Raw genomic sequence first — 15,518 nt, 5'->3', positions numbered from 1 at the left:
CTTTCCCTTCAGCAGTGATTGGTCCAGGGTGGGCACGTGATCCAGCTCTTAGCCAATGAGAGGTCAAGGAAAACCTGTTTTTTTAATTATTATTATTAATAAGATAGAGTCATGAGGTAAAAGCCTTTTGTCCCACCTTTTCCTTCCTGCTTTTGTCAGTGCCCTGTGACCAAATGGTGTGTGGCACTGCAGCCACTGTTTTGGGCAATGAGTTTAAGGACAAAGCCAACTACTGCTAGAGATCCCAGAGCAGAAAGATGAGAAGAGCCTGGATTCTTGGACACACTGAGCCCCTGGCTGCCAACCTTAAGATGTTTTGCTATAAAATATATTTCTTCTTTGCTTAAGCCGCTGTCAGGCACACTGTCGCTTTCAGTTGAAAATATAATGAATGCCATCACATTCCCAATGCCGTATTCCTCAGATTACCTTCAGAGAAGGAAACTAAAGTTAGCAAACCCTTGAAGGTATAGGGATCAGCATTCCAGCTGAGGTGTTTGGACTTTTCCTGGGAGGGAAATGTGTTCAGAAGATCCTCCCATCTGCAATGTGCCAACATCTACCTATGATACTTACCTCTCCTTTGCTTCACATCCTACCATGTCTCCCCATTGCTCAGAGTCCAAACTCCTCACTTACGAGCCTGGAATATCTGGCTCCTGCTGGCCCCCTGGCATCACCAGTGATGCTTCCTACTTCATATTAGACCCCAGCCAGACCAAGCTACTTTTAGTTCTCAAATACCCTATCTCGCTTCTAGGCCTCTGCATTTGCTAATTTCTCTCCCATTTCCTCTGGCTCTCTCCTCATCCTTCAGGCCTCATCTCAAATGTTGTCTCCTCCAAGAGGCCTTCCTCGGTGTCTAGGCTGGATTCTGTAACCCCTTGGGGCTCCCATTGTGCCTTGTGATTTCTCTTATTAAACACTTATTGAACTGGATTGTGATTGTTTTCATAACGGCTCTGCACTATGCTGCTTCCAGCTCCCTTTCCTAACTTCTGGCCCTGATTACCAAATGTGAACTGAGGCTCATGGCCAGATTCTTGGCTGTAGACTCAAAGACGACTGTTTCCCATAGACCCCTCCCCATCACTTTTTTGCAGTCACATCTGCAGTTGGATGTGCTTGGTTTCTCAATTTGGTGACTTTTATCCTTTAAGTCCTCTTCTGGGCTTCACTTTCTCACTCCTCTCACAATTATGGGATGTCTAGTCCCTGTAGTAAATCTCTTATCCTAGACACTCACAGTAACTCTTCTCCCCTGACTGATACACAATCCAGAGCACACACTGTCTCCTGGTTTTGGAGATGGAGACACGACCCAGAACCCCATCCAAACAATTCTACCCCACCCCATTCACAGTGATTGGTTCAGGCATGTACATATGACCCAGTCCTGGCCAGCCAATGAGATCCTGCCTTAGGATTTTTGTTGGAAAGCAGGAGCAGTCTTTCTGCTGTGGTTGCTGAGCCAGTTGAAGCCTGGAGCAACTGGCAATTTCTTGCCGTAATGTAGAAAGGACTACTGGAGAATGAGGCCAACAGAGGAAGGCAAGATGAAGAAAGGGAGAGGTGCAGATTCCATGGGACATTGCTGAGTGCCTGCATCCAGCTTTGCCTGAAGCTAATCCTACCTCTAGGCTTATTATAGCTCAATTCAGTCATAGTTGGTTTTTTGTACCATCTAGTCGAAAGAGCCTGGCCAATGTGTGAACAATAACTATCTGTTAAATAAATGAATCTCAAATTGTCTATGGCTATTTGGGGTTTTTTTCTATTTGTTTAATCCATTGTTTTTAGAAGAAAAAAAGAATTTAGAGGGTCGTTGTTATATGAAAAATGAATCCTAGATAGAATCCTAGGAAGGGATTTTAATCATCATTTAATCCAATGCTTTTTTTAGTTACAGATAGGGAAATTGAGGCTCAAAGAGGGTATCTAACTTGCCAGGATCACATGGCCAGGTAGAGAATGTATAATCTGAATATGCTCATAAGGAAACATCAGACAAATACAAAATGAGCATTATATTCTTTCTTTAAACAAAAAGGTGGTACGTAGGGTGAGAGTATTCCAGTATTTTTCAAAATGTCAATGCCATAAAAAACCAAAGGCTATGAAATATTCCAGATTAAAGGAGACTAAGGAGACATGAAAACTAAATGTAATATTTGACCCTAAACTGGATTCTGTACTGAATGGAAAAAAAACACACCATTAGGACATTATTGGATTAACAAAATATGAATGTAAAAAAATTTTAGCTATGTTAAATTTTAGCAATGTTAAGTTTGGTAAAATTTACCAAAATGCAGTCAAGATCACTCAGCAAGCCTGAATAAGCCAAATCCTATCCCCAAAAACATTAGACCCAAAGGATTTAAAGTTTGATCAAACTTGTAAAGAACAGGTAATCTCTATTATATCAATTTTTTCATGGAATAAAAAAATAGAAAAAGATAAGTGTCTTAGTTTATGCTACTGCAACAGAGCACCTGAGACTGGGTAATTTACAAAGAATAGAAATATATTTCTCATAGCTCTAGGGGCTGTTAAGTCCAAGACCAAAGCACCAGCAGGTTCAGAGTCCGGTGAGCACTGCTCCATGCTTCAAATGGTGTCCTCTTGCTGCATCTTTGGGAAGGGCACAAAAAAAAAAAAAAAAAAAAGATGAATGTTGTGTCCTCACAAGGCAAAAAGAGATGAAACGAACACTGTGTTCTCACATGGTGGAAGGGCAAAAAAAGCACTAGGATGCTTCCATCATCCTCTTTTATAAGGGCATCTAATTCATTCATGAAGGAAGCTCTTTCATGACGTAATCACTTCCAAAAGGCCCCTCCTCTTAATACTATCACAGTGGGTATTAGGTTCCAACATATGAGTTTAGAGGGGGCACGTACATTTAAACCATAGCAATAAGCAATTTGTTTTTCATGGCTATAATAACTGATATCAAAATCGGCATGGGCAGTTCAAGGAAAGAAAATTACAGACCAATCTCACTAACATTAGATGTAGAAAAAAAAATTTTTTTTGAGATGGAATCTCACTCTTGTCACCCAGGCTGCAGTGCAGTGGCGCTATCTGGGCTCACTGCAACCTCCACCTCCAGGTTCAAGTGATGCTCCTGCTTCACCCTCCCAAGAAGCTGGGATTATAGGCACACACCACCAAGCCCAGATAATATTTTGTATTTGTAGTAGAGACAGGGTTTCATCATGTTTCCCAGGCTTGTCTTGAACTCCTGACCTCAAGTGATCCACCCACCATGGCCTCCCAAAGTGCTGGGATTACAGGCGTGAACCACTGCACCCAGCCAGATGTAGAAAATTCTAAATAAAATAGTGACAAGTCATTTTGGGAGTGTGTTAAAAATGAGAAAGCATAACCAAGGAACTTCCCTATCCTGTTAGTAGATCATAAACTCTAAGGAGTTATTTGAAAACAACTAGAGGAATTTAAAGTACTCATATTTTTTGGCACAATTCTAAGTACATACCTCAGAAACACTCTTGCACACATATATATGGAGACATGTACAGGAATGTTACATCATTCTTAATAGCCAAAAGGGGGGCCTAAATATTCATCGATGAGAAAAATAAGTTGTGGCATGTTCATACCATATAATAGTTAAAATGAATCCACTAGAGCTATGTCTTTCAACATAGATAAAATTTTAAAGCAGTGGTCCCCAACCTTTTTGGCACCAGGGACCAGTTTCACAGAAGACAATTTTTCCATAGAATTGAGGGGTGGAGGTGGTTTGGAATGAAACTGTTCCACCTCAGATCATCAGGCATTTGAGTCTCATAAGGAGCATGCAACCTAGATCCCTCACATCCACAGTTCACAGTAGAGTTCTCATGCTCCTATGAGAATCTAATGTCACCACTAATCTGACAGAAGATGGAGCTCAGGCAGTAACGCTCACTTGCCAGCCACTCATCTCCTGCTGTGCAGCCCAGTTCCTAATGGGCTATGGACTGGTACTAGTCCATGGCCCAGGAGCTGGGGACTCCCCTTCTTTAAAGTATAAAATCAAGTGAAAAAAGCTGCAGAATTGTCTTTGTCTTCTCAAGCTGTCATAACCAATACCATAGACTGGGTGGCTTAAATAACAGATTTATTTCTCATGGTTCTGGAGGCTAGAAGCCCAAGATCAGTGCAGCAGCTGATTCAGCATCTGGTTCAGGCCCTCTTGCTTCCTGGACAGCTGCCTTCCAGCTATATTATCACTCACGTGGCTGAATGAAAGAGAGAAGGATCAAATCTCTCATGTCTTTTCCTACAAGGGCACTAATGCCATTCATGGGGGCTCCCCCTAATCACCTTCAAAAGGCCCCACATCAAAATGCTATCACATTGGAGATTAGGGTTTAAACATTATTAACTTGGGAGTAGGAGGACATAAACATTCAGCCCATACTAGAAGGATGCATATATGATAAAGCAAAAAAGCATCCATAAACATGGGTAAACATGTACATGTGTATGAAACGTGTCAGACTGATACACACTGAATTTGTGTTCAAGATTAAAGAGGTCATTTGCAAGAGATATACACTTGCTTTAATTGTATCTGTAAGACTTAATCTTTCCATAAAATCTGAAGTAAATATAAGGTTAAAACTGATGAAGCTGAATGTTGGGTGTGTGAGGTTTATTGTCTATAAGCTTGAAATATTTCACAGCAATTTAATTACACTTTTAAAAACTAGTCCAAGATATTTTCCAAAAGGAATTCTCCTATGACTCTCTTAATCATTAGATTTTTTAAAACCATTCAAAAGATTTAATGCCCTGAAAGATTTTTAATCAGGCCTCAACATTATATTAAATGAGTGGTGAGACTAAAGATTCTGTATTCTGATTGAACACTCAACTCAGTCCTCTTTCTCAAAGCACTGAAGCCATCTGCTTTAAAAGAGAAAAAGTACTCTTTTAGCACTATTAACCCACCTAATCTATCTTGAGACTAGGTACCCTCAATAGTTACTGGTGGTTTCTGGTGATTTGGGGAAAGGAGTCAGCTACTAAAATAATTATGAAAAATATGCTTCCCTTTTTGAAAGTACTTGAAGCAGGAAGAGAATCTATTTCTTCCCTGGGTAGAAATATAACAAGAATTTTAAGAGCTTAGACAGTTTCAGTCCCCATTAAAGCAATTGAAAAAGTTAGCTAATTGCTTTCTTCTTCAGGAAACGGCGCTAGGTTATTTAGATCACATCCCTCACTGAGAACAACAAAAAATAATGGATAACTTTAAAAAAGGAAAAAAAAAAAAAACTCTTTAAAAGCATGAGCAAGCTGACAAGAAAGCAATAACCAAACCTCAGGGAAAGGGAGATGCTAGAGAAACAAATTGAGCCAATGCCTTTCTTAAGGGTATTGGCAACTCTCCCAAAAATGAACTTTTGTTTTGGCAGACTTGATGAGCAAAAGTTTCAGAAATCAATACCTAGGCTCCTGAGTTGGGAGTCTAAGAGACAACATTAAAATAGGATCCCAAAGGCTATGACTTCAGGGTAAGGATATACTCAAAAGTACACCCAATTATACCCCCTCCCCAGCTGGGACTGCAAAGATTTTTTTCCTCTGTGCTGAAGAGAGCAGAAAGAATCAGCACAAATTTGCCCTGGGGAAATTGTGACCACAGACTGGCCTTGGGTACATATGTAGCCCAGGTTCATGTCACCTGGGTGAGCCAAACTTTCACCTATGAATTCAGCTTAAAGTGCCTCAAGATTAGCAGTGCCCAACGATTGCAAAATACACACACACACGCATATGCGGATGTACACAATTCCTTTCTAGAGAAAGTTACCTTTATTCTAAGCCTCAAGTTGTGTCTAACTTTGAGCACAATAAGCACATTCAAAAATAATGAACCGCATAAAAGAATGCGTCCGTGAGTGAAAAACCAAATATCAGAGACAAATATTTTAGAAACTGGAATTATCAAATATAAATAAAAGGAAAATCTGTGTTTACTATGTCTAAAGAAACAAAGAATAAGCTTTAAAATACCTGCAGGGATTGGTAAACTATATAAAGCAACCTAGCAGATTTGAAAAATCCATAGAAAATTTAGAAGTAAAGGCTACAATAACTATAAGTTTCAATGGCTGGCTTAATAGAAAATTAGATATAGCTAAGGGAAGAATTATTGAATTGGTCAAAAGAAGTATTCAGACTATAAAACAGGAAAAGTAATGAAAATTATAGAAGCAATATTAAGAAAATAGAATGATATTTTAAGTGGTCTGACAAACATTTAATCAGAGTCTCAGAAAGAAATGAGAGAGGGAATGAAATACAGGCAATCTTTGAAAAGATTGTGATGAGAATTTTGCAGAAGTGATGAAAGATTCCAGCTCAGCAAAACCCAAGCAAGATAAATAAAAAGAAATTCATACTTATTCTGTCATAGGAAACTATAGAACAAAAAAGACAAAAAAAGTTATAAAAGCAAGCAGACTTTAAGAGATAAAGATTTCCTTCTAGGGAAGAACAGGTAGAGATTAATAACTTAATAGCAATAATGGAAGCCAGAAGACAGTGGAATGCCATATTAAACACATTGAAAGAAAATAGCTGCCTAACAAGAATTCCATATTCATCAAAAGACGAATTTCAAGAACAATGAAATAAAGCATCAGAGAGCATATCACTATCAGACTCCCAAAAAGGACATTTTACAGGATGTACTTAAAGAGATACCTCGGGTGGAGGGTCCAAGGAATGAAGGCATGAGAAGTGATAAGCATGTGAGTAGACCTAGTGAATACTGACCATACAAACAATAATGCCAGTGAGTTGAGTGATTTTAAAAGATGATAGAATTAAAACAGCAGCAAAAGCATATTAGCCAGGAGGGATGTAAAGAGAGTTAAAGTGCTCTAAATCTCGTGTGTAATTCAGGAGGATGGAAAACTAGTTGTAAGCTTTAGACTGCAGTAAGTTTGCTTGCTTAGACTGCAGTACGTTTGCTTGCCTAGACTGCAGTACGTTTGCTTGCCTAGACTGCAGTACGTTTGCTTGCCTAGACTGCAGTACGTTTGCTTGTTTAGACTGCAGTACGTTTGCTTGTTTAGACTTATTGAGTAATCACTGAAAGAATAGTCCCAAAATTATACAAAATAGTCAATATGTTTAAAAGAACAATAGAATGACTATAGTTAACAATAGCTGATTGTGTATTTCAAAATAGCTAGAAGAGAATAATTTGAATATTCCTAGAATAAAGAAAAGAAATATTTAAAGTCATGGATGTCATGATTACCCTAATTATATATGAATATACCATATTATCACATGTACCCTGAAAATATATACATCTAGCATCAATTTTTAAAATTAAATAAAAATAAAAGACAACAAGGATGGGAAAAGAAAAGCACAAAACAGGCAAGACAAAATACGATCAAAAAACAGAATACTGCGCTGCTTTGAAAATGAATAAACTACTGCCACGTGGAAAAAATGGGCTCATCACACAAACATAATATTGAGGGAAAAAAGACAAAAAGTCATACGAAACATGATTCTATTTATCCAATTAAAAACAGGCTATGTAGGAAAACCTAGATAGGTGGTAAACCTACAAAGGATAGCATAGAAATTATCACCAAAAGCAGGGGTGAGACAGAAGAATAGGGTCTTCTGGGGTATGTGTGTTCAATTCTACATGGCAGCAATCTGGTGTTTGCTTTATAATGATAGATTAAGCTGCACACTTTTTTGAATTTTGTGTGTGTTGCATTTCAAAAATAGTTAATCAAGTAGTTTGATCACCCTACCTCCTAATCTCAGCTATACCTTCAACAGTGTTTGCTTATTTCCCTCCACAGACCATTTTCCACGGAGTCGTGCTCCTCGGCAGCTTCCTGATGTACTTTGTGGTATCCCTCCTGTACAATGCCACCTGCGTCATCTGCAACAGCCCCACCAATCCCTATTGGGTGATGGAAGGCCAGCTCTCAAACCCCACTTTCTACCTCGTCTGCTTTCTCACACCAGTTGTTGCTCTTCTCCCAAGGTTTGAGCACTGGGGCTGTGTTTCTTTCCTAAAATTACCAATCTCCCTTTAATAAGCCATTTTTATAACCCAAGAGTCAGGAGTCTGACTTCTGCTGGCATCCTTGAGGCTACTGTTTCAGAAACAGAGATGGGACAGAAAGAACAATGAACGACAAAGGAGGCAAATAACATGGACTGTGGTCCCAGGTTAGCCACAAATTAGCAAAGTCACCAAATCAGTGTGACCTCAGTTGTGACATCTATAAAATAGGAGTATCAATTCCTACCCTCCTGCCTTACAAATTTTTTGTGTGATAAGGAATTATTTTGAGAAGCTCTATGGTCCTTTTTTGTATTAGTCCAGGAGTCTCATACTCAAATGCCTGCAGGGACAGACCAGCAAGTTCAGCAAGCCAGATGGAGTACAGATATTGGAAGAAAGAGCTTCTCAGCTTCTATCATGGCCAAAAGGAAAGATCAAGTCAAACATTCCAGAGCTTCAGCATTTTCCCAGAAATTCAAATTTTGCATGAAATTGCCAATGTTTAAATATTGTTCAAATTTGTTTAAACACACACCTTCCATACAACACCTGCATTAGACAAATAATCCATGCCCAGGGACTATGTCAGATATTTCCAGGTTAAAACCTCTGCAGTAAATGTGCCTTTTCCAGAAAAATAGCAACAGCAACTATAAATGCCTTGCCTTTCCTTGGAGCTCACTCTTGACATAGGCTCTCCCATCTAGCCTCTCATTTTGTTTTTGCCATGAGCTAAGTGTTGGGCAGAGCTATGGTTCTAGTACCCCACTAATGGGACAGCTGAAATACAAAGAGGGACCAGAATGTGTTCACAGGCCTACCACAGATCATAGTCGGAGCTAGGTTCTCCCAACTCAAAGGCCAGTGTTCTATTCTGCAGCCCACTCTCTCTAGTCAGAGCAGTGAACTTGATGATGATGTTCCCATAGGCAAGACTTAGCCCCTCTCCATCTCACCACTCTGAACATCGCAATCAAGCCATTTTACCATTTTAAGCAATAGCAAATAGACAATTATACAAAACTTTTTTTATCCCAAAATTAGAGACCCATCAACAGGCCTTACTTCCTTTAATAAGTTTGGTGGTTTGCTTAACCTAGTTTCTCTTGTCCCTAGGTTCTCTTGCCCCTAGGTTCTCTTGTCTTCTAACTTTATGTTCTCTCCATAAACAGCAATCACTATCATGGATTTAAAAACTTTTAGCAGACGACTCTTCACCATAAATTCCCCCCAGACCTCTCTTATGAATTCCAGACACATCTTTCTAGCTACCTATTCATCACCTCTACTGGGCATATTAAGTCTGAGGAAACTGGGAGACATTTCTAATCGAATTCATGATTCCACCCTCTATCACCGGCACCACCCCAGAAATCTGGGTATCTCTAGGGTTTCTTTCAGCAAATGCTACCCACTTAGGACAAAGGCAGGCCCCAGGGAACTAATTTTGACATCACCTGCTAACTCATGCCCATATCTAGGCTTTCACCAAGTACTGACAGTTCTATCCACTACGTATTTCTCAAACCCATCTACTATTTCCATTTCTACAGCCACTACTACCAATAGACTATTACCCTTTCACCCCAAATTATTTCGGTAGTCTCTTATTGGATCTTACTCTAGTCCATTATCGTTGGCTCAAAGTGTGATGTCACCTATTTATAACCTTCCAAGGGCTTCCCAAGACCTCTGCAATAAAGCACAAAAACCATAAATCTGGCCCACAATTCCTCCCTGCTCTGCTTGTGCCAACTCCTCCTGGGACATATTCCCCTACTCTTATCATCACTCCCCAAGCTTTAGCCATCGTGCCTAGGTTTTGATTCTCATCCCCTTGGCATGGCTACCTCCTATGCATCCTGCAGTTTTCAGCTTTAAAAGGTTACTGTGTGTAAACCTTTCCCCCAAGCCACCACCTTCCTCCTCCATTCATTTATTCAACAAATACTTTTCAAGTCCCCACAATGGGCCAGGCCCCCAAAGGATTAAGTCATGAACACAAGAGACAAGGTATTTGCTGTCATTTAACATGTGAATATAGTGATAAATGGAGGGGGCATTTCCTCAAGGAAGAAACATTTAAGGGCATGGGTTTGAGAAATACATAGCAGGTGGAACTGTCAGCACTTCCTTCCTTGAGGAAGAAATATTTAATTTCAGTGATCAGGTGTTTGGTGTTTGACACTCTCATTGCCTTCTCCATTTATAAGTATATTCACATGTTACATGACAGCAAGGACCTTGTCTTTCCTATTCATGGCTTAATCCCTTGGGGGCCTGGCCCATTGTGGGAACTTGAAAAGCATTTGTTGAATAAACAAATAGAGGAGGAAGGCAGTGGCTTGAGGGAAAGGTTTACACTAACAAAATTCCAGTTTTGAAGCAAAAAGTCAAATATTTCCTGGGACACATACATGGCCCCTACTACCTCACTGGGTGAGATGTGAGAGAACAAAAAAAACAGTTTATCTGGTTCCATGAGACCTACTGTAATTTTCAGAAATGTCTTGCCCACTGGCAGGGGTTGGCCAAGGGTAGAGGGGTCACCTTGCAGCTTTTAGACGTAGTGGAAGAATAGGAGCCTTCCTGCTTATAAGACTTCAAACATAAAAAGTGTTTAAAGACTATCTTTAGGAATGACCTTAGATGTCCTCCAGTTCAGATAGATTTTTTTTTTTACTTTTTAGATAAGGCAACAGACATCTGGAAAGTGGATGTGAGTTGCCCACTGCCACAGCTTGTGTATATTTTCTCCATACACCACATAGTTATATTCACATTCTCACCCCTTTCCTTGCCTACACTTTGAACAGAGAGAAGATTCTAGACACAGGTAAAGACTTCCAATTCCAGAGTCTGCTACAGACTGCATGCAGTTTGGCAGGAGGATAAAAACCTTGAGTCAGTCAACAGGGAGATCTGTTAACGTCTCAGGAGACCTTGGGAATCTCACCTCACCTCTTAGGGCCCTTATTTCTTTATCTGGCAAATCGTGGTAACATGATGACACTGTCAAGTCAGCAAGGCCCACAGATTCAAGAAAAGAATGTGGATTCTAAAACTACTTTAAAATCATCAAGTTTCACAAAGGCTTAACATGACAGAGCAATTAAATTTGCCTAAATTGGAGTAGCCCAGAAATAGAATGGACTGCTTTGTGCATGGCAAATAAAAGTCTTTAGATTCAGAGTGTGTGGTTCTGACCATAGCTCAACCACTGTGTGGCTGTGGACAAATCATTAAATCTCTCAGTCCCTCAGTTTCCTCATCTGTACTCAGAGGCAAACAAAAGTAATAACCACATGGGATTGTTGGGAAAAGAAAATGAGTTAATAATACATAAAGCACTTAGAATAGTCCTGGTGTATAATAAATGTTAGCTGTTGTGTTTTGTTATTTTTGTTGTTGAGCTACCCAAGACTAGAGGTGCCCAGACATGGATTTAATAGCAGTAAAGAGGATCTTGCTCCAGGCAGGGAGTTGGATTCTAAAGACCACCTTTTAATGCTGAAGTTTATGAAGTCAATGGAAATCAGAAATATCTTTATTCTGTTATTTCCCACCAGATACTTTTTCCTGTCTCTACAAGGAACCTGTGGGAAGTCTCTAATCTCAAAAGCTCAGAAAATTGACACACTCCCCCCAGACAAAAGAAACCTGGAAATCCAGAGTTGGAGAAGCAGACAGAGGCCTGCCCCTGTCCCCAAAGTGGCTCGACCCACCCACCACCCAGTGTCATCTATCACAGGACACGACTTCAGTGCCAGCACCCCAAAGAGCTCTAACCCTCCCAAGAGGAAGCATGTGGAAGAGTCAGTGCTCCACGAACAGAGATGTGGCACAGAGTGCATGAGGGATGACTCATGCTCAGGGAACTCCTCAGCTCAACTCTCATCCGGGGAGCACCTGCTGGGGCCTAATAGGACAATGGCCTACTCAAGAGGACAGACTGATATGTCCCGGTGCTCAAAGAGGGGCAGCCATCGCCGATCCCAGAGTTCACTGACCATATGAGGAGCTGCAGAAATCTGTACAAACTCAACAGAGGCCACCCAGTCACTGGTCCATGTAACCCTTCACCCCTTCCTCTTCATAGAGGAAACAACATGCCAGTCTTATTCTTTTCTCCAACAACCTTGACTTCCGTGGAGGAAGTGCTGGCCCCAAGGGGTCTGACACAAAGATGGCCTCTAGTTTTCTGCTGCTCTCAGGCAGCACATCTTGCAAACAGTTTGGAGAAGGAGGCTGTTTTTGTTGAATCGAGTTCTCAAATCGGTTTAGCCCAAAGCCATTCTTCTGACCCTCTAGATAAGCGTAGCCTACAACCCAGTGCAACTGGGCCATAAGTTTCCAAGATTCCAAGAAGTATATCAACCCAGGCAGTATCTCAGGATATGGAAGTTTCTGGGTTTATTTACCCCTCAGTGCCCAGAGTTAAAGTTTCAGAAGAGACTTGTTCACATAAGGGCTTCACCTCAAGTGTATTGCAGTAATGGCTGAGTCGGGGTTAATATCTCTTCTGGGCACAGCGAGTTGGTTCTGCTTTATGCCTGTAAGCCAAAGAAAAGCCACGTCTGAAAAGCTACTACTAAAAGACAGAAAGAAAAGTGGATTTGAACTCAGTGTCACATACTCTTCTGAGGGTTTTAGGGTCACAGCTAGTGTAAGAGGCATGAAGAATAAACATGCAAAAGGGAATGGGTGCACCAGAGACCCCTGTTTTGGCTGACAGACCGTATGTCCCACCATCTGGGGAATCTGACAAGAGGACATAGGTGGCACTCTTTTTAAAGCTATTTGTTGTATTTATTTTTAAATAAAATTGCCCATCCTCATTCAGCTCTTAGAACAAAAGAAAAAAACCCTGTAAATCAGGAGATATAAGCACATCTGCACCCAGAATAGGCCCATATGATAGGGCAACCCTGAGCTTAAACAATGACATCTTCAAGGGTAGAACTAATATGAAACCCCATTCAGCCTATTCCAGAATACCATCCTCTGGAAGACACTGGCCTGCATCAGTTAGAGTCAGAGGAAGTGTCACTTCACAGGGAAAAGAAAGATTATATAGACTTCCTATCCCTAGAGTTTATAAATGTCAACTATATAAAAGAGCTCAAAACAGTGTTAAAGGAATGAACGGTAGAATTTTAATAGGCTGTCAAAAGAAGCCAGGTCTGCTGTGGGCAAGTATAGCCTAACCCTAGTCTTGTAAAATAAGCCAGAAAGGGTTACTGAGCCACCTTAAGCTAGTACCTATATAGTAGGCAAAAAGTACAGAAATAGATGCAATAAGCGTGGTGAGTCTATGAGCCTATGAGTCATGCCACCAGCCATAAGTTGACCTATCACTCGAGAACTTCCTCAGCAAAGATGCCAGAAAACATTAAATCAAGTTGGCAAATGGCACAGGGAGCTGGCCCTCTGACCATCTTCCTGGCAAACCTGGACTGGAAGGGCCATTTGCAGCACCGTCCTGGAGCTAATATACTGTTTCACTGCCTCTGCCACATAATGATGCCAGCACTAGCCAGCTGGTGGGTATTTGGGGGATCCTGCATGAGGATTGCCCAAGAAGGGGCAGGTACACATACCTGGCAAAGTGGTGATGATGTGAATTGTTTCCCGTGAGGGGACTGAGTCAAAACTTGGATCTCAGGCACCCCAATTTTTCCAATTTCTAGCTACTACTAAAAGCCAGAAAGAACAGAACAGTGGCCTCAGGAGATCTGAGTTTGAATCCTTGCTCTCTAGGATGCAGGTGGCTTGAAGCAGAATGCCACACCTGCAAGTTGGTCAGAACTGCCTTTCTTCCCAGGCTTGACATAGGTATTAAGTCAAAATTACATGAAACCCAGTGGTAAAAAAGCTTCTGAAAGCTGTAACACCCTCAGTAATAACAAAAGGGATTTTTATTTCACAGCTAAAGGGAAAAGAGGTGGAGAAGTTAAAAAATAATGTCTGATCCTCTTCCTAAGTTCCAAACTATAGCCAACACTCTGATGCTGCTCTTGTAGGACCAACCAACCCAGTTTGCCTGGGACTTTCTCATTTTTACAGAGTCCCAAATCCTAGGAAACTGGAGCAACTGGTACAACTGGTCACCTACTCTTGCCCCTCTGTAAATCAAGCCAACTGTGACCATCCAATGTGCCATCTTACAGGGAAAAGTTATAACAACTATTCCCCTATAACATAATGCTAATGATTGTACTTAGTACATTTTTATACTTTTATGATATTTTACTGATTGGAAATGTCATCCTTTATTAAAAACATGGTTTTCCATAGTTGCCTGCCAACCTAAGTTAATATTAATCTTCTTTTATATCATTATCACTAGTTCTGGGGACTTTCTCATCCACCCATCCTCTTTTGCATTCATTCATTTATTCATTCATTCTTCTATCCAATAAATTTCTGTTAAGCCCCTACTAGATGCCTGACAATGTGCAAGGTGCTGTGAGGAGCTCAATCTGTCTTTGAGAAGCTCACACATTTGTTGAGCATCCAATGCCGCCAACCCACACTGAACATATAGAGTATCAGGAACATATTCAGCTATTTGACCAAACATGGAAATAGGACACAAACCAAAAGGGCTGTAAGAATTAGAAGCAGCACATGCAGTCTGGAACTCTAATCTAGCTACTCCTCTCCTTCTGGAAGCCCAGCACCAACCTTGAATCATGACTGATTTGGTCCAGCACCAACCTCAAATCGAGACTGATTTGGGTGCCTCTTTTTATTTAATCAGTATCAACTAAGTGCCTATTAGACACAGCACTGTGATAGGCAGCAAGGATAAAATAAGAAATAAAAACAGGCCCAGTTTCTGCCCTTAAAAAAGTTCCCAATCTAGAAAGGGAGACAGATAATATTAAGGAAGTCAATGAATGTGATATTACACACTATGAGAGGAAGCGAGAATGGAGATGAAGAGAGAGGAAGGTTCCCAGGGTAGTCAGAGAAGGCTTCTCCAGGAAGGAGACATTTCAGCTGAGACCTCAGTCATGAGAACAAGACAGCAAAGAAGGGCCCTTTCAGAGAATTAAGTACAAAAGCCCCAAAAGAAGGGTTTGTTATTTAAGGAAAAGGAAGGAGGTTGGTGTGGCTAGAAGCCAATAAGACAGAGGAGGTGCCACAGGATCACGTTAGTAGTAACAACTGTATTTGCTCCCTGTGTGCTAGGTGATGGTTTAAGCACACATCATCATGGAAACCTCACAGCAGCTTTATAAGGTAAAGGTAGTTACCCTCCCCTATTTCAGTTAGCTTCTGCTGCATAACCACCCCAAAACTTGGTAAATTAATGCAACAATCATTTCTGTGCCCATGATGCTGTGTGTAGGCAACTTGGGCTAGACTCCACCAGGACATCTCACCTCTGCTCCACACGGAGTCAGCTGAACTTGCTTCTGTCTGGGGGCCTTGGCTGGTATGA

At 40.8% G+C, this 15,518-nt stretch overlaps 1 protein-coding gene across 1 annotated transcript in view; it reads left to right on the top strand.

The window, feature by feature from the left end:
- The window catches only part of ATP10B (ATPase phospholipid transporting 10B (putative)), a 274,541-nt gene extending 260,168 nt beyond the window's left edge, over nucleotides 1-14,373 (top strand). The window contains exons 21-22 of the mRNA XM_054489519.2: nucleotides 7,857-8,044; nucleotides 11,638-14,373. Coding sequence (XP_054345494.1) covers nucleotides 7,857-8,044; nucleotides 11,638-12,085 — 636 coding nt within the window. The 3' untranslated portion in view covers nucleotides 12,086-14,373. The remainder of the gene's footprint in view (nucleotides 1-7,856; nucleotides 8,045-11,637) is intronic.
- Nucleotides 14,374-15,518: the final 1,145 nt, after the last annotated feature.

This window comes from Pongo pygmaeus, chromosome 4 (assembly GCF_028885625.2).
Source record: "Pongo pygmaeus isolate AG05252 chromosome 4, NHGRI_mPonPyg2-v2.0_pri, whole genome shotgun sequence".
NCBI lineage: Eukaryota > Metazoa > Chordata > Mammalia > Primates > Hominidae > Pongo > Pongo pygmaeus.
This window is presented reverse-complemented; position numbering and strand designations above follow the sequence as displayed.